Source organism: Globicephala melas, chromosome 3, assembly GCF_963455315.2.
Source record: "Globicephala melas chromosome 3, mGloMel1.2, whole genome shotgun sequence".
In the NCBI taxonomy this organism is placed as follows: Eukaryota; Metazoa; Chordata; class Mammalia; order Artiodactyla; family Delphinidae; genus Globicephala; species Globicephala melas.
The window spans coordinates 161,883,501-161,902,011 of NC_083316.1; the positions used below are offsets into that span (position 1 = coordinate 161,883,501).

At 57.1% G+C, this 18,511-nt stretch overlaps 2 protein-coding genes across 5 annotated transcripts in view; one reads left to right on the top strand and one right to left on the bottom strand.

The window, feature by feature from the left end:
* TRMT1 (tRNA methyltransferase 1) lies at positions 1 to 8,916 on the bottom strand. Of its 2 annotated transcripts, none has more exons than XM_060297026.2 (17): positions 8,784 to 8,878; positions 8,277 to 8,480; positions 8,136 to 8,191; positions 7,742 to 7,884; positions 7,389 to 7,576; positions 5,283 to 5,398; positions 5,061 to 5,173; positions 2,944 to 3,092; positions 2,686 to 2,772; positions 2,532 to 2,601; positions 2,301 to 2,435; positions 2,123 to 2,208; positions 1,678 to 1,786; positions 1,515 to 1,591; positions 611 to 730; positions 391 to 520; positions 1 to 191 (listed from the first exon to the last, which is right to left on the bottom strand). In XM_060297026.2, exons 2-17 carry the CDS (start codon positions 8,459 to 8,461, stop codon positions 42 to 44), a joined length of 1,914 nt encoding a protein of 637 aa, XP_060153009.1. In that variant the 5' UTR covers positions 8,462 to 8,480; positions 8,784 to 8,878; the 3' UTR covers positions 1 to 41. The 2 variants fall into 2 exon arrangements, with proteins under 2 accessions (XP_060153009.1, XP_030735756.1); XM_030879896.2 differs by having other exon boundaries at positions 2 to 191; positions 8,277 to 8,561; positions 8,784 to 8,916.
* Positions 8,896 to 18,511, top strand: part of NACC1 (nucleus accumbens associated 1) — a 20,136-nt gene continuing 10,520 nt past the window's right edge. The window contains exon 1 of one of the 3 annotated variants that reach the window (XM_030879899.3): positions 8,896 to 9,038. The gene's annotated coding sequence lies outside the window, so the exon portion shown is untranslated. Of the gene's footprint in view, positions 9,039 to 9,832; positions 9,922 to 10,196; positions 10,292 to 18,511 lie in introns of those variants that run through there. The other 2 variants (XM_060297027.2, XM_030879897.3) reach the window with 2 other exon arrangements.

An 18,511-nucleotide genomic window follows, 5' to 3' on the forward strand; every position in this document is an offset into this window, starting at 1 on the left:
GACAAATGACAGTCAGGGGAAGGTGAAAAGTCTTTATTGGCTCAGTCTTCGCCTGGACCAGCAGCAGCCCCAGGCCCAAGGGGGTTCTGATCGGGGGCCTCTGGACAGTCAGTGGGGGTGGCTTCAGCAGTGGCCTTGGGTGTCAGGGGGCTATGCGAGTAGCAGCACTGCTCCCCACGCTGGCAGGTGCCCTGGTGGGAGTATGATGGGTGTGAATGAACCCTGGCCCGGAGCTCAGCAGCCTCTGCTGGGTTCCCTCCCTGGATGGGGAGCTCACTCCCACACACTTGCCTGGCCCCAGTTCTCCCAGCCCTGCCTGCCCATTGGCCCAGCCCTGTTGCCAGGAGGCGAACCCATGTGTGTTTCAGTGGGGGCTGGGGGGCCCCTCACCTCCTTGAACCTCTTGCAGGGAAATGTCTTGAGCTGGGCAGCCCGCTGGGCCAGGTCCTCCTCCGGCTCCTTTCGCTTATTCTGGAGCAGCTTGCGTCTCTCTTCCACAGCTTCGCCTGCCGCCTTGCCTCTGCGTAGGGAGACGAGTAGCGGAGGCTCCGTCTGGCCTCTGTGCCCACTCCCCCCAGCCCAGCCCCGCCCCCATCCCACTCTCACTCACCGTGGCCGGGCGCGGGGCCGGGGACCCCAGTTGGCCTCGGGGTTGGCCTGGAAGCGCTTGAGTCCTCGCTGGCGGGAGCTGGGGTTGGCATCGTCCCGGATGGTGAAGTTGGCCTGCAGCCTAGGGAAATGAGGGTGGGGGCTGAAGGGCATCTACCAGGCAGGCGGGCACACACCGCCCAGGCCACCTGCCCACCTCAGTGCAGCTCAACGTACTTTGGGAAAACTGTGTCTGCAGACGTCAGGTTTCTATCATTCATTTAATAAACATTTATCAAGTGCCTACGGTGTGCCTAAAGTCTGCTGCCAGTAAAGCTGACATTCTAATGCACAAGAGAGGCAAGCAATGGGGCAAATCAGAAATCAGCAAATTATAACGTGTGAGGGCATGAGATTAAGAGTTTTGGGGAAAAGAGCACGGTAGAGGGAATGGGGAGTCTGGGAGCCATGCAGAGGCCCTGAGGAGGGGCTGTGCCTGGTGAGTTTGGGTGAGGAGGCCAGTGTGGAGTTGGGTGGGTGGGTGGTGGACGAATGAGGGCAGGGAGGTGAGGGGCAGATGGTGCAGGGCCTGCAGATAGAATTGTTTCTAGTGAGTCAGGTGGGAGCCACGGAGGGTTCTGAGCAGAGGAGGGACGGGATCTGACTTGTGCTCACAGGTGCCCTCTGGCCACTGCGGGGGGGAACAGAATGTGGGGGGAGGAGAGCTGGGGGACCAGGGTGAAGGCCACTGTACTGGTCCAGCTGAGCAGTACTGGGGCCAGAATAGGGTGAGGGCAGAAGGGGAGGGAGAGAAGTGGATGGATTCTGGATCTCACTTGAAGAATGAGCGTGTGTCTGTGAGGAGAAGGGTCTGTGTCGTCTACTTCCCGTGCCTGCGGGCAGCCGTATACGTGCCATGCCCCTACCTGGGCTCCACACTGAGAATGCGGAATGCCGGACTGGTCTCCGACAGGCGCTCCCGTTTCACCGGACACTCCTTCTCCTGGGAGGCAAAGGTCAGAGGTCAGAGGATGCTGGCACTGACCGTCCCCTGCCTTCCCAATTCCATCTGGTCAGGCCTGGCCTCACCCAGCAGCGCATGATGTCCCAGAGGACCGAGGAGGGGGCGTCCGTCTTCACGGCATTCTTACAGGCATGGGAGAGGGAGACCCGGAAGCCAGCATGGAGGAGGGCAGACCTGGGGACCGGGAGGGATTGTGAGGGGGAGGGGAAGGCTGGACCCCAAGGTCGGTGCTGACCTGTGAGTGTGACCCTTGTTTCACAGACTGGCATGGCTGCACGTCTCCTGGTGACTACATTGCCTGCATAATGCCAACCACCTTCACAGTAAGACTATCCCCGTGGCCAGGGCTCATGGCTTCCAAGAGCTGTTCTAAGCTCTTGTGCATGAGAAGCCCTAGACCGGGGTTATGTTTGACCTCCATTTTATAGGGGACTCCAGTCCAAGAGGGAGCCGACGTGCCCAAGGGCACCCAGGGGTCAGGCCGAGGCTCCACCCCGGGCCCAGCCTCACCTCAGCTGCAAGAGCCTGGGTGTGCTGCAGCGGATGGTGCTGCTCAGCTGGTCCAGCGTGTAGTAGAGAGGTACATCCAGGAGCTCCTGCCAGAGAGGACGGGATGGGTGTGGGGCAGACCGAGGAAGGATGGCTGGGCACCCGCGGGGCCCCCTCCCGGTCACGGCGCGGTCCCCACCTCGGCGACGACGCTCAGGACCCCGCGGATCCGCTCGGCGGTGTGGAAGCGGCCAGGGTTGGCGCTCACAGCCTCTAGGACACGGCCCACGAAGTCTAGGTCGTGGAGGGGCTCCGCCCACATGGGGCCACCAAGCTATGGACACACAGGGACCAGATAAGCAGGGATCAGGACAGCCAGGACCCCCGCCTCCCCCTGGCCTTTCCCCCCCGCACCCCCGCCCAGCCCCACCTGGTGTCGCTGCCCACAGTGCTCACACTCTGGGGCCACGGGGGGGCCGCAGGCTGCAGAGAACTTGACCCTGCACAGAGAGGGGTGAGGTCGGGGGTGGTGACCCTGGCTGGGATGCCCCCTTCACCTTCCCCCCCAGCTCCCCCTTGCTCACCGGCCACCGGAGGCTCCCGCTGCTTTCCCGAGGCGCTGGAGATGGAACGCCCCGCAGCCCACACACTGGAACACCAGCGCCTGCTTGCTGTGGGAGACCAGGGTGGCCACCAGTTCCTGGAATTGCCACCGCACCCCAACTCTTCCCTCAGGCTGACTGGGTCCCCTTTGGGCTCCCCAGGGCAGCCTTCCCTCCCCCCGCCCCGGGAAAGGCCCCGTGACCTCCCTCATCCATCACCCTTCCCTGCCCCAGGCTAACCTGGCCGAGGCCTTGACCTTGGCCTGGCCGGTGAAGACGCGAACGAAAATGCGCACGTAGAAGTCGGCGCTGATGCTGAGCAGGGGCACCACGAAGCGCTGGTAGCAGTTGGCGTGGAGGTCCAGGCTGTGCAGGACAATCCTCAGGGCCTGGCGTGGGGGGCGGGTGCCAGCCATCAGTCCTGCCCCCGCCGCCACCTCCCCTACAGGGAGCCACACAAGGTGCTCGCAAGTACAGGATCAGGGCCGGCTCCCCGGGTTCTCAGGCCAGCCCTGAGTGACCCTTGGCAAGTGAGAGCCTCAGTTCCCTCATCTATGAAATCACACCAGTCTGTCTCTTTAAGGCTCTGGCACTAAATGATTAAGGAAGGGACTTCCCTGGCGGTCCAGTGGTTAAGACTCCGCGCTCCCAGTGCGGTGGACATGGGTTCCATCCCTGGTCGGGGAACTAAGATCCCACGTGCCGTGCAGCACGCCCCGCCCCCCCCAAAATGATTAAGGAAAGCACAGGCCCAGTAAACCAAACCTCTTCCAACTAGCATTCTCAGCATGCCCCATGCTGTGTGATGTGGCACAAGGACCTGCATTCCTCTGGGCAGGATACTGGGTGCTGCGAACTACTGGGGCCTTCTCCTTGCCAGAGGCTGCAGTAAGACTCTGACACGGGAAAGGAGGCAGCATTTTCCAGACTGACCTGACAACAAGGTCCTTAAGGAACAAGGACAAGAGCCCTCCTTTCCCAGCCCCTCAACATAGCCAACCCAACCTTCTTGAATCCCCATAGCAACCTGGTGGGGTCTGGGTCATCATCATACCCATTTCACAGATGCAAAAACAGAGGCCCAGAAAAGGTGAAGTCACTTGCCCAAAGCCACCAGCAAAACTAGGACCTGAACCCAGAGCCAAATGCAAACCTGGAAAAACTGCCTTAAAAAATAATTTTGTGGGCTTCCCTGGTGGCGCAATGGTTGAGAGTCCATCTGCCTGCCGACGCAGGGCACACGGGTTCGTGCCCCAGTCCGGGAAGATCCCACATGCCGCAGAGCAGCTGGGCCCGTGAGCCATGGCCGCTGAGCCTGCGCGTCCGGAGCCTGTGCTCCACAACGGGAGAGGCCACAACGGTGAGAGGCCCGCGTACCGCAAAAAAAAAAAAAAAAATTTTGTGGACAACCCTGATGGCACAGTGGCTAAGAATCTGCCTGCCAATGCAGGGGGCAAGCGTTTGATCCCTGGTCCAGGAGGATCCCACATGCTGCGGAGCAACTAAACCCATGCACCACAACTACTGAGCCTGCACTCTAGAGACCGCGTGCCACAACTACTGAGCCCGTGTGCTGCAACTACTGAAGCCCACGCGCCTAGAGCCCGTGCTTGACAACAAGAGAAGCCACCACGATGAGAAGCCGCGCACCACAACAAAGAGTAGCCCCGGGTCGCCGCAACTAGGGAAAGCCCGCGCACAGCAATGAAGACCCAAAGCAGCCAATAAATAAATAAATAAGAAGTATAAAATTAGAGATGATAATAATAATAATAATTTTGTGGGAGTTCCCTGGTGATCTAGTGGTTAGGATTCCAGGCTTTCACTGCTACGGCCTGGGTTTAATCCCAGGTCGGGCAACTGAGATCCTGTAGGTCATGCAGTGCGGCAAAAACAAAAAACAAAACAAAGAAAAGAAAATTGCAAAGTTGTTGAAGTAGAGAATACTAGAAAGAATAATGTAATCACCCATTCTTATCCTGGGCAAAACTACTGCCCCACCCCACCCCCAAAGGACCATATTTGGCAGCCATGCTCTCAGGAACTATGCGGGTTAAAGAACGTGCTTGTTGGGACCTCCCTGGCGGCACAGTGGCTGAGACTCCGTGTTCCCAATGCAGGAAGCCCGGGGTCGATCCCTGGTCAGGGAACCAGATCCCACATGCGTGCCGCAACTCAGAGTTCGCATGCCACAGCTAAGGAGCCCGCCTGCTGCAACTAAGACCCAGCACAACCAAAAAAATAAATAAATAGATAAATATTTTTAAAAAAACAAAGAACGTGCTTGTCATCGAAATCCTGGGATGGATCTGGCCAAGCAGGTCTGGGGGTGAGAGGAGAGTTGGGAGGCCCCTCACCATCTCGTGGCAGGCCCGGCTCTTGAGGGCCATGGCCCCGTACTTGCTGTAGCATGTCTCCCCACTGTTCCCCGCCAGCACTGCCATGTCTGTGCAGGTCACACACAGCAGCCCTGTGGGGAGGGACCCGGCAGTGAGGACCCTCCAACACCCCAAGCCCTGCTCAGTACATAACCCCCCCCAACCCATCCCCACCCCGCCCTTGCATCAGGCTGGCCTCACCTCCTTCACTCACAGCCTGCACAGCTGCATCCAGGAAGGGGGCGGGGCTGCCATAGGGGTCCAGGTCAATGACATCAAACCGCTCCGACGCCTTCTGATGCTGGTACATCAGCATCCTAGGAGCGAGAGGGCCAGGTCCTCAATCCCCTGCACCAGGGACCCGTGCTGTCCCCTACACACGTTCACTCACACAATGTGATGGTTTTGGCCTGGACTTGGGGGCCAGCTGCGCGGCTTCAGATCCTGGCTTATCCATCTGCTAACTATATTAACTTTTCCTTCTTGGGTCTGTCTACCTATCCAACAGCGGCAATAATAATAGGGAATTCCCTGGCGGTCCAGTGGTTAGGACTCCGTGTTTTCACTGCCGAGGTCCTGTGTTCAATCCCTGGTCGGGGAACTAAGATCCCATAAGCCATGCAGCGCGGCCAAAAAAAAAAAAAAAAAAACCCAAAAACAGAAAAACAAGATGGCAATAATAGCCAATACTGATGCAGCACCTATTTACCTGACACTGTTTCAAGCGGTTTATAAATGTATTAACTCATCTAATCACACAATCTTCCACAGATTTGAAACTATTGTTGTTCTTTGCAGGTGAGAAAATGCAAATGCTCCTGACCGTGTAATTTCTAACTGCAACCCTTCCTTCGTCCATCCCTTGTACCCTGTTATTTCACCCCTGCCTCCAGCACTTCTCACCTCTAGTTTACTACACAGTTTATTTATTTGTCATGATTATTGGTTATCATCTGTGTTTCCTATTAGATTCTTTTTTTTAAAAAAAAAAAGATTTTTTTACTTATTTATTTTTGGCTGCGTCGGGTCTCTGTTGTGGCACGCGGGCTCTTCGTTGGCGCGTGGGCTTCTCTCTAGTTGTGGTGTGTGTTTTCTCTCCTCTACTTGTGGCACGCGGGTCGCAGAGTGTGTGGGCTCTGTAGTTTGTGGCATGCGGGCTCTAGTCGAGGCGCGCGAGCTCAGTAGTTGTGGTGCGTGGCCTTAGTTGCCCCGCGGCATGTGGGATCTTAGTTCCCTGACCAGGGATCGAACCCGCGTCCCCTGTGTTGTAAGGTGGATTCTTTGCCACTGGACCACCAGGGAAGTCCCCCTATTAGATTCTAATATGGTCAAGAAAGCAAACATTTTTAATTCATTTATTTTCTGTAAAGGATCAGGTAGTAAGTATTTTAGGCTTTTTGCGAGACATATGGTCCCTATCACATATTCTTCTTTTTCTAAACCTTTAAAAATGTGAAAAACATTCTTAGATGGCAGGCCATAAAAAAACAGGCGTGGGCCTCGCAGGCTGCAGTTTGCTGACCCCTGCATTATGAACTCCACAAGGTCAGGGATTTTGTCTGTATTGTTTACCGATGCAGTCCTGACAGGCAGAATGGCTCCTGGGGACTTCCCTAGTGGTGCGGTGGTTAAGAATCCACCTGCCAATGCAGGGGACATGGGTTCGAGCTCTGGTCCAGGAATATCCCACATGCTGCGGAGCCACCAAGCCCGTGCGCCACAACTGCTAAGCCTGTGCTCTAGAGCCCTCGAGCCACAACTACTGGGCCCACGTGACACAACTACTGAAGCCTGCGTGCCTAGAACTCGTGCTCCACAACAAAAGAAGCCACCGCAATGAGAAGCCCGTGCGCCATGACCAAGAGTAGCCCCCGCTCACCGCAACTAGAGAAAGTCCACGCACAGCAACGAAGACCCAACACAGCCAAAAATAAATAAATAAATTTATTTTTTTAAAGAAAGAATGAAAAAAAAAAAGAAAGAATGGTGCCTGGCACTGGATATACACTGGTTCACTTGATTGAATAAAAGTACAAGAAGTTGAGTCTAAAATGGAGACCATAACGGTACTTATTTCCACCTCGGAGCACAAGCCACACAGGTATAATCAGTAACCCCTATAACATACAGCAACCCCTATAAAACTACTGTCCTTGTTTTATAGACAAGGAAACTCGGGCTCTAAGAGGCTAAGGCCACTCCCCCAAGGTCACAGAGCAAGATTATGACACAGCCAGGATTTGACCCCAGGGACCTCTGTTCCAGAAAGCACCTTCCAGCAGCTAGCCTCTACTGCCCAGCACCTACCGGGCATCCGCCTGGCTGGGCTGTACAAGGTGGGCCACATCGTTGAGCTGCACATTACGGCGCATGAGATCCACGGCTCGGGCAGAGGCATCATTGGCAACCACGGATCGGAGCCCAGGCACCTCTAGCGCAAAGCGAATGGAACGGAGGCCGGAGGCTGCCAGGCCTTCCAGCACTCGCAGGCCTTCCTGTTGGAGTAAGCAGGGAGCCCCACTCACATCCATGCCTCCATCCTCTGCTGGGCGCCAAGGAGCCCCCCCTCCCAGCTCCTATCGCTCTCCCCCTCCAGGAGCCTTCCTTCTTTTACCACCCACCGGACTCCAGGGCTGCTACCTCCCACGTTCAGGCCCCACCTCGCAGATATCCCGCACGGCAGCTGTTCGAGGTTGGTCTCCCGGGGCCAGGTTTGCACCCTCTTTCACTTCAGCCTTGTCGTCCTCTTGCTCCGACAAGTCCACGACCACCTTTTGCAAATCCTTCTCACCTGGCACCTTGACTGCAGCCATCCAGACGCACGAGTTAGGGGATATCAAAGCGCCATCTGAGAAACCTCCCCCAACTCTTCAGAATACAGAAGATTCAGGGAAGAAAATCTTCCCCGAAGTCCCTGGAGAAAGGCAGAGGAGCAGAGCCCAGGGCCTGCTACACGGCTGGAGTCTTTCTGGAAGGTAAGGGAGAGAAGGGGCGGGGCAACGAGAGAGCCCTGCGTGACACCCCTGCCCACCAGGAGCCTGGACCTCTACTCACTCTGGATTCCTTTGGCCCCAAGCTGAATGCGAGCAAACTCGGTAATCACAGCACATCTGCGGGAAACGGAGAGTCAGCTCACACCCCTTCATCCTCATAGACCCACTGCCCTCTGCCAAGCTGACCCCGGACTCTGCTCACGTCAGGTCCCGGTTGAACTCCTGCACTGGGTTGTAGAAAACTTCGTTTGCGCTGGGGAAGACGATCTTGGCGGCCCCCTCAGTGACCGTCGTCTCCTGAACCTCAGGTGGGCGCTCTTCTCCGCAGGGCTCGGTGCCATTCTCCGTTGCCGCTGGATTTGGCGGCCCTTGGGGCTGCCCCTCCATAAACCGGGCTCTAGAGAAGCTGCGGGCGGAGCGGAGACTCAGGCTTAGCCACAGAACGATCCTCGCACGGGACATCCGCGGGCGCCTCTGCCCGCCAAGCCTAGTTCGGAGGGCGGGGGAGAGAATAGCCAAAGCATCAGAGAGCTGCTTTCCTGGCCGGATGGCCTACACAAGTGTAAAGTAGGGACTAAGGAAACCCTGTGACCTCAGTAAATTGACACCACCCCCCGTCTTTGGAGGACTGTCCCTGAGAAGCCGGAAGCCCTCGAGCGGGCCCACCCATGCTCCGGATCCCTCCCCGCGTCGCCCAGGCCCCCCTCACCTTCTCCTGCGGCACCGAAAACCAAATCGGTCTCGGTGCACGTTTCCCCAGATTAGGACCTGGGCGCCGCCATGTTGGCACAGTGGGAGGGCAGATCACGTGACAGAGTTTAGTCAATCATTGATGCTACCTATAGTGGGCAGCTGGGATCAAAATGCACGGCGGAAAGCGCTGAACGTGGTGTGTGACGGCCTTAATCACTGCGGCTCCCCTGGGAGGGGACACCACACTAGGCCCATTTCACGGATGAGGAAGGTGAGACTCAGAAAAGGGGCGGTAAGCGGAGAAATCCAACACCTATTGATCGCCTCCCGTGTGCTGGGTTTTGTAAACACAGTATGTCAGGGCACCCTGCGGGAATAACTCAGACTCTGAAATCAGATTTCCTGCGTTTGAATCCCAGTCCTACCACATGCTCTTGACAAGTTACTTAAACTCTCTGGGCTTCACTTTCCTTACCTGTTAAATAAGAGCCCTAGCTTCCAAGATAGAGCAGAGATTAAACGACAGAATGCCTGGGAAATGTGCAAAGTAGGCTCTCTCACATAGCAAACCCTCAGAACGTTCTAACCGGTGTAGGAAAGGAGACCGTAGTGTCGGTACTGACTGGTTCCAGCCCCAGCTTGCCTTCCTACTTGTTCTTAATGCTCTCTGCTTATATTTCCCCATTTGCAAAATGGGCAGAACTTTTTAACATTCGTTATTGAGTTGTGATGAGAATTAAACGAGTTAGTGCAGGTAGAATGCATAGAATGGAATCTGGCGTCGCGTAAGCATCGGACAAGTGTTAACTTTTATTGTTTCTTCTTGGGCCCGGTTTTGAATCCTGGCACCCGCCACCACTTCCTTGCTGTGTGACCTGGAGCAGGTTTCTTCATCTCTCTGTGCCTCCCTTTCTTATTTTCTATAAAGTGTGTGTGTGTGTTTATAAAATAATTCCTACCTAAAGATACTACTGTGAAGTTTAAACGAGATAATCCCGTAAAGAACCTAAAACAGTTCCTGGCACAATAAACAACAGATATTATTGTTTGCGTTTTTACAGGAAACTAAAGTTCCGAAAGGCAGAGCGACTTGTTTAAGGTCGCGGGACTAGATGGTGGCGAGGTCGGGACTCGAACTCTGCAGGAGAGCCAAGGTCCAGACGGGGATTCCGAGGGGCCGAGGGAAGAGACTGAGGAGAGAAGGGGCGCGTTCGGCGCTCGGCTGGCCTAGCCTCGGGGGCGGGCACCGGGGGCGGTGCGTGGGCGGGGCCACGGCCGCTCCTCCCCGGCCCGGCGGCGGCGGCGGCGGCGGCGCGCCTTGCGCTCGCTCGGCGCTCGGCTGGGGCGGCCTGGCCCACAATGAATGGCCGCCGCGGCTGCCGCTGCTGCTGAAGCGGAGGCCGCGGAGGCCGCGGAGGCGGACGCCGAGGCCCCGGCGCAGGGGGGCGCGCCCCGGGCCCAGGCCCGGCCCCAGCCGCCGCTGCGGAGCTCGTCGGGAGCCCCCGGAGCGCGGCCACGGCGCAGGTGAGGCGGCCCGCCCCAGGCCCGGTTCCGGCCTCCTTTCGCCGGGACGGCCGGAGGGCATCCGAGGTCCGGCTAAGGGTTGAGGGGGGAGGACATGGGGGCCTCCTCCGACCGGGGAGGAACCTGGTTAGCAGCTTGCACTGTGCCCCGGCCCGAGTGCGGAGAGTCCCGGTCCCCGCGAGCGGCCTTGAGCGTCCAGCCCCGGGCCGGGCCGCGGAGCTTGGGGGCGTCGGGATCAGGCCCAGACCTCCTCCTGTCATTCCCCGCGAGAGGGGAGCGAGACCAGGCCCGGGCAGGTGCAGGGGTGGCTGGGGGCCGGGAAGTTGGAGGGAGGGCCGGTGGAGGAAAAGTGAGGAGGCGCCGGGGAGACCGGAGGGGGAGGGGGAGGAGGAGTCGGGCTTTGGGCCGGCCGAATGGGGGAGGAGGGGAGAGTGGCTTGGCCGGAGGGAAACGGCCCCGAGGGGGGGGCGGGGAGGGGCCGGGCTGGCAGGTACAGTCGGGGCGCTGGAGGAGGTGGGTCAGGTTACAGGCCTGGGGGCGGTTGAGGAGAAGCCCAGGAAGTGGGGCAGGGTGGGTGTGGGCGGAGTTAGTTCTAGTGGGGGCGGTTAGGAGATCCCTGAAATGTTTGCAGGGGTCACATGAGGTTTCAGTTCGGAGAGTGGGGAGGGGGTGGCGAGGACCTGATACGGAGGCGATCAGGTAGGTTGAGGAACTACTGTAGGAGCTTTGGGAGTCCGGGGGAGGCAGAGCCTTTGCGCTAAGTAGGCTAGTGGTGATGTGGGGGCAGGTCCGGAGAAACTAGTGTGATCAAAAGGCAAGTGCCAAGGTGCACCCCCTCCCCCCTTCCCCGTCCAGGCGTTAGCTTGGGGCCAAATCTGAGGGGTTTCTTCTTTCTCACACCTCATCCCTGCCTGTCTCAGGCTCTGGGTCCTGACATACCCTTTGGGCAAGCCTCTGCTGGCTGCTCCAAGGTGCTAGCCCGCCCACCTGGGCGTTTGTGTGGGCAGCTTGGGAAATCGTCTGGAACACCTAGCTCGGGCATCTTGTTTACCACCCTTTTGTCCACCTCCACCCCATATATCTGTAGGGAGGCAGCCCAGCCCCTGTTACCTGAGTATCTTAGGGTCCTAAGATTCTTTCTCCACTTTTTGTGACCAGAGCCTTGAGGCTCAAGCCTAGGGGTTGGGACCTCACTACCTTTCAGGCACCAGCTCTCCGTAGGTGAGTTACTGGGAGGTGAGCATATAAAGCTCTGTTCATTGTGTCTTGAAGGCTCCTGATGGGGGGAAGGCAGGTCACCAAGAAAGGGATCAAACCAGGCACCTACACCCTGGCCCAGGCCTTTGGTGCTCCGGGTCCCAGGGCTCTGCCTCTGCGGTGCTCTTCCTGGGGCAGGCCCTGTGCTGAGCTTGCTGGTTAGATGAGCTCATTGATTGCTCACCACCACCAGGTCAACTTAGGCCTTCTTCATGGTACTGGGGAGGAAGCCGCGACCCCATGACTTGTCCCAGGTCCCACAGCTAGACAGTGGCCGACTGGGATTGACTGATCCTCCGCCCCAGCCCGCAGTCCCCTGGAGCTGGCCTTTTAGGAGCGTGACTGGAAGAGCCCACTGTTCTGGATTCCCTGGTGGGAATTCTCTGTCCAGGACTTTTCTCTTGCCCATCCCTTGCGGACAGTTTTGCTGGTGTCCCGGAGAGCCAGATCAGTGGAAGCTTTTTTCCCAGAGGCAAGGTCATCCCTGTTATAATGGGAGCCAAGAGGTCAGGGGTCACAGAGCTGTGGGCTGGCAGAGGGAGGTGGTTATGAGGATGGAACCTGGCTCTGGAGCTGGATTTTTGCTTTTTTTCCTGGTTTATCTTTCCCTCTGTTTGGTCCCCAGTCAGACCACCCCTGCTTTTGTTCCTTCTCTCTGGGCTAACTGCAAAGCTGTTACCAATGTGTCCTGGGAACGTTGACTTGGGAGCCTCAGTACCTGAGGCAGGAACCACAAACTGCTGGGTCGAGTGGTATCAGCTAGATCTGGGTTTAATGATGGCTTGTCACCTCATTCCCTCCCTTCCCCCAATCTCCTTGTAGTTCCTAGAACTGCCCCCACCTGGGCTCGGCCCTCCTCCCCTCTTTGGCTGGCCTCCTGGTTTTGGGAGGGGTAGAAACTGGGCCAGCAGCCCCATGTAAAGAAGCCTTCCCCCTGCCTGGTTGGGCTGAGGCTGGCTGCCGTGGCGCAGCCTGGGGCCTCGGCCGGGGCTCCGGGCTGGGTACTTAGGATTGGGCACAGCTGCCTCCAGTCATAGAGCTGGAACGGGGGCAGAGACTGGTAGGAGTTGGCCGCTGTGTGTGATGGCAGAGAAGGGGGCAGTGAGTCCGAGCCTGTGCCTGGAGCTGGAGAAAGCACTCTTAATAATTGCTTTTCTGTGAGGATTTAGGGTGCCCAGACCTGGGGCGCCAGAGGAGGCCAAAATAGCCTGGCAGGCAAGAGCAACAAGTTAAGGGACCCTTGGGACAGTTTGATTTCACATGGGTGCCAACTCCCTGCTGGGGCCCAGGGAGCAGCCCTGAAAAGCAGCTCCTAGAACTGCTCTCAGCAACTTCTAGTGAAGGTTAGACAAAGGTTTGTCTGAAGGTGACTGACCTCAGACAAACAAATGATCAAGCTCATTTCTGATATCCGCGCGTTCATGAATATAGTAAAACCAAGAGAAGTGATGGTGCTGGGGTGGGTGGAAAGCATTAGATTTGGGTGGTCAGGGAAGGCTTCCAGGCGAGCTGAGCTCTGAATAATAAGAGATCAGCCTGCTGGTGGGGGAGCTGCGGCAGGGAGGGGCGAATGTTCTAGGCAGACAGGACAACACATTGAAAGCCTTTATTTAGCATGTGCCAGGCTCCTGCTAAGTGCTCTAAACATTTTGTCTTCATGAGGGAAGGAGTGAAGGGTGACCCTAGCGTGGAGATAAGAGACCCTTAGTGCCGTTCCCAGAAAAGAAGCGTCTGATCTCAGGGTGTCCTGGATCCCCCCTTTGCCCCCAAATGCAAGTCCAGACCCCTTGGCCTACATCCAAGGCCTTCTAAAATCTGTTGCCCCGGCCAAGCAGTGGGGAGCCCCAGCAGGTTCTTGCACCGGCCAAGCAGTGGGGAGCCCCAGCAGGTTCTTGCACAGGGCTGCAAGGAAATGAGTTTCGGTCAGTTTGGCAGGACCCGTCATGGAGGTCAGCCTGGAGGCATGGGGTTTGGAGAGGGTTGCGGGTTGGTCCAGGAAAGTCTGACCCGGCTCATCAGTGTCACTGCCAGAGACTGTGGTGGAGGAGGGCCTGCCAGGTTCAGGTGGGGCTTGCAGCATTTGAGGCAAAGGTGAGCCGGCCTTGAAGACACGGAGGTGGTGTTTGCACCAGCCTCTGCTCCTTCTCTTGGGTCCTCCCTGCCTCTCATCACTCCCATCCCTTTCCTGGGTGTCACGCTGCTCTGAGCACTTTCACCCATTTGTAAATCACTTAAGCCTATGCCTAGCATGAGCACGCAGGCCCGCCTCCCTGCCTCTGCTCCTGGGTCCCCTTGGGCAAGAGTGTCATCCCTCTGTCTCCTCCTGAAGAGCCTTCTGAGCCACAGAGGCTGTGAGGTGGGACTGAACAGGTGGCTGTCTCGTTGTGTCCAGTATCTGGTTGTGATCATTGCCCCTGTCTCCTCAGGATAGACAGGATGTGAAGGTCTCAGCATCCTTAGAGATCCGAGGGCCCTCTGTGAGGACCGTGACTGAATTAAGCAGAGGGTGGGTAAAGGTGAGCAAACATGGTGTAGTGGAGAGTCAGATTCCACTGTTAGTGCCACCTTGCTCAGCCAGGAGACCCTGGGCAAACGCTGTGGCCTTGGCGCCTCAGTTTAAGTATCTGATAAGTGGGGACAAGCAGGCATACCTGCACTGCAGTGGTTCTCAACCAGGGGTGATTCTGCCCCCCTCAAGGGATGCTTGGGAAATGTCTGGAGACATTTTTGGTTGTCACAGCTGTCACAGTAGAGGCCAGGAATGCCCCTCAGTATCATATAATGTACAGGGCAGCCTCCACGACAGCGGATGATCTGGCCCCAGTGGCAGCAGGGCCTCAGTTGGGGCCCCCCCCTGCGTGGTTATTGGGAGGGTCATGTGAGACGTTGGTGTCTGGGGTGTGATCAGCTGGTGCTGGGAAGGCAGTGCAGGGAGCCCTCAGTAAGTATGGCCTGATAGCTCATGAAATGGCCTAAGGTTCTGGGAGATGGTGAGCGGTATAAGACGCCTCTGCTGCTGTCAGGGAGTTTGCAGTCCTGTGAGGGGCTAGGGGGACAGACAGAAGGGGGAACATAACTAATAATAGCAGCTGAGCACTGACTGCAAAGTCAGCACCAGCCTACCTACCTGTGTTACCTTAAGGTGGTTTAATCCTCAAAACAGCCTTGTGAGGCGGCTGCTTGTTTTATAGTTGGGAAAGACTGACGTGGGGGGTGGTAAGCACTAGTACAGATAAATGTTTTCTGGGAGCGTAGAGGAAGGAAAGCGTAATTCTAAGCGGGGAAGCTTTGTAAGGGATATTTGAGGCTAGTAAAACAGGATTCTGATTCTTTTGTCCTGCCAAGGCCCTGCAGGGTCTCCAAGCACATCTCCAGGACCCATCCCCAGTAACGCCCAGCCTCCTTTGTGTTAGCCTCCCCAAGGTCACCTCAGGGCCTTTGCACTTCCCTCCACCCTTTGTGCAGCTGCTGCCCTGCCCCCTTGTCCTTGGGTCTGGAGGCACACGGGAGTATGAGGTAACTCACAAAGGTGGGCTTGAGGTCAGAGTGGGAAGGGGGTGGGGCCTGGCTGGGTTCTCTTAGGAGCTGCTGCAGGCAGAAGCCCGATTGCTGAGGACTTCGAGGAGAGAGTGGGAGGGGGGAGGGAGGAGAGGCAGCAGGCTGGATTGCTCTTTCCCGGAGGTGGCAGTGAGGGGAGGAAGAGTAGAGAGTAGCTGGGGGAGGCTGGGGGAAAGAAGAAGGCTTCAGGGGGAGCGGGAATAGCACCTAGAACCCTTGGGCTGGGGCCTCAGGTGGGCAGCAGACCCCAGCTCGGGTCTCGGCTTCCCTTCTCAGCTCTGGTTTCTCAGTTTTCCCAGTCATGAAATGGGTCTAGCTGTGGTGGCCGCCTGCCACAGGGAGCAGCAGGGCCATGCGGAGGATGAGTGCAGCCTGGGCCAGCCATGGTCAGGGAGCCCCAACTGCCATTATCTCCTGATTCTTGGACAGGAGCCACGTGGCCTGGATGCCATCCTGGGCCTTGCTCTCCTCATCTGTAAAATGGCAGGAAGACTCATTTCTTCCTCAGAAACTGGTGAGAGGAATAGCTGAGCCCTCGTCGGGTGCTGGTGCACAGTAGGGGCAACTTCCATGCCACCAACCATTGCTAATCCTGTCACCCACTGTGGAGTTAACAGGAGCTTTTCAGGGAAAAAGAAAATGAATTAAATGTGCATGTACCTTAAAAAGATCTGTACAATCGGGTATCGCCTTGTTCTTCACTAGCTAATGTTTGCCTAAACTACCTTCCAGTTCGGCTCCTGCAGAGGGTCCGAATGGCTTTGGGCCAGGAATGCACTCCGAGCAGCCTGGGGGGTGTGCCACTTTCCTGCCCCCAGTTGTCACTCTGACCTCATGCTGAGCTGGGTGAAGGATTGTGGGGCTTTCCAGGGGCCTCTGTCCTTCTTACGCTTGGAGTTAGTGGGTTCCCTTAACCAGCTTACATGTCAATGGGCAGCTCACCACTTCCCTGGAAAGTCAGCCAGAAAAGACAGTCCTTGGTGAGGCAGACATAGATCTGCCCCCCAGCCACTGCTGGCTGGGGTACTCGGAGCTCCTTCAAAGAGCTGGCAGTTTCCACCCCTAGGAATTGCACTGCAACACAAGCACCTCCGTTTCAAGCCTGCCGCACCCTAGCGGGATCCGGCAGTAGGACAGCAGTCAGTGGGAATCCCAAGTTCAGTTACATTGAGCCCCAAGTGGGACCCTGACTGCAGGCCACCCACCTGCTATGGCTGCCAGAGGAGGGTGTCTGTCTGAGCAGCACCCTCTGCATTGGCCCCGGCGGCCCCCACTGCGGTGCGGGTGGCACCCCTGCCCAGCCTCAGAGACCTCTTCCAAGTCCCACTCTGTTCTAGTCACAGTGCGACTAAAAGGGGAGTGTAGTTGGAAGTAACAAATCATTCATTCATTCCGCTAACAACGATTGTGCGTCCACTGTGTGCCTGTCTAGTTGTAGGGGCAGGGGACATAGTAGTGTGAACCAGACAGGCAGTCGCCCTGCCCTGGTGGAGCAGACACAAAGCCAAGGACACATCTAGTTGGTAGATGGTGGGAAGTGCCAAGGAGGAAAAATGAAGCAGAAGTGGCCGGAGGAATTGGGGTTGGCAAAGGCTGTCTTTGGAAATCTGAGATAGGTGATCAGGGGTGTGACCTGATAGGTGATGAAGGGCTGTGACCATCTTGGGGCCTGCCTTGTAAGAGGTCTGAGAGCAGGCAGTCCTTACTGTGCAGGACCCCCATACACATCGTAGGGGCACAGGTGGTGAGAACTGGTTTTGAAGAAATCGGAGGTGTGAATCCTAGGCTCTTCACCCAAGCAAGGAGGGCTAGATAGAGCCTGTGTGCACTGCAGCCAGAGCAGGCTTGAGGGGAGAAGGGCTCGGCTGAGGACGCATTGTGTGGGCATCTGGGGTATGTGCAAGTCTGCCGTCCAAGGGGAGGTCCAGGCCAGGGGCTCCATGAGGGAGTTGTGGGGTGAGTAGATGGTGTTTGTTTGGTTTTGGCCACGGCGTGCAGGATCTTCCCTGACCAGGGATCAAACCTGTGCCCCCTGCATTGGGAGCATGAAGTCTTAACTTCCCTGGATCTCCAGGGAAGTCCAAGAAGATGGTGTTTTGAGCCTGTCTTAGTCCGCTTGGGTCGCCATAACAAAATACCATAGACTGGGCAGCTTAAACAACAGACATTTTCTCACAGTTCTGGGGGCTGGAAGTCTAAGATGCCAGGGCAGTCAGGTTCTGGTTGGATTCTAGTGTGCTCATGTGGCCCTTAGTGTCTGCGCTTGGAGAGAGAAAGAGAACTCTCTCTTCCTCTTCTTATAAGGACAAAGAGTTCTGTTGCATTAGGGCCCGACCTTTATGACCTCATTTAACCTTAATTACCTTCAAATAAGACCCTGTCTCCATATACAGCCACCCGGGGGATTAGGACTTCAACTTAGAAATTGGGGTGGGCGACACAATTTAGTCCACATCAGAGCACTGAGACTGGGTGTGATCCCCCAAGGAGAGAAGCAGACTAAAGACTGAGCCCAGAGCCAGCTTTGCCTTCCTCCAGTTTCTGGAAGGGCCGTGCCTGCTTCTCCCTTGGGGCTCTGCACACCTTCCTTGTTCCTTGAGGGCCACGCTCCCAGCCCACCACTGCCCCATTAGATCACCCCCCACCTCCACCCCCTTGTGCCCCCCAGACCTCAGCTCCAGTGTCCCCTCCTCCGGGTGAGGTCAGAGGCGCAGACCTGCAGCTCGTTGATCCGTGTGACCCTGGATGAATGGTCATGTCTCTTCCTGGACCATGAGCTCCGGAGGCAGGGCCTTGTCTTAGTGGTGGCCTGCCTCAGGCTCTGGGCACTTCCTGCCCCAGGCAAGGCGCTTGGCAAATATTTGTTGAGTGACTGTTGAGAGGTCATGGAAACCCTGTGTCGTGCCCTTGCGTCTCGTCAGGAAACCCACTCTCTTCCGGGGCCAGGAGTAGCGATGGAAGGGTCCCTTTGGCCTTGTGTGGGTCTGGGGGCCGCCCCTTCCCTGCAGGGGGATCTGGGCACCCCAGAAGATGTGCCGGCTCATGTGCCAAGTTGTGAGGAGAGAGAATTCAAATACGGTTTTCTGCCCCTGGGGAGATTATAGTTAAGTGGGATTTAATGTTCTCAGAGGTAAGCATAAGGGCCCTGTGGCTTGGGGGTTGCGGGGAGTGCCGAAGAGGGCATCTTCTCCAGTCTGGTGAGTTCTCAGAGCACGGGGCAGCTGAGGGTGAATGAGGAAGATGCAGGTAGTGGGAGGAGAAGGGCGCTCCGGGCAGGGTGCACAGCTTGGGTAAAGGTCTGGCTGAGGGGAACCGTGCAGTACAGGCGAGGGACTCGGGCTGGTGAGGACAGAACTGTTGGCTGGTTTAGAGGACCGCACCGCCCCCCACCCCCACCCTCACCCC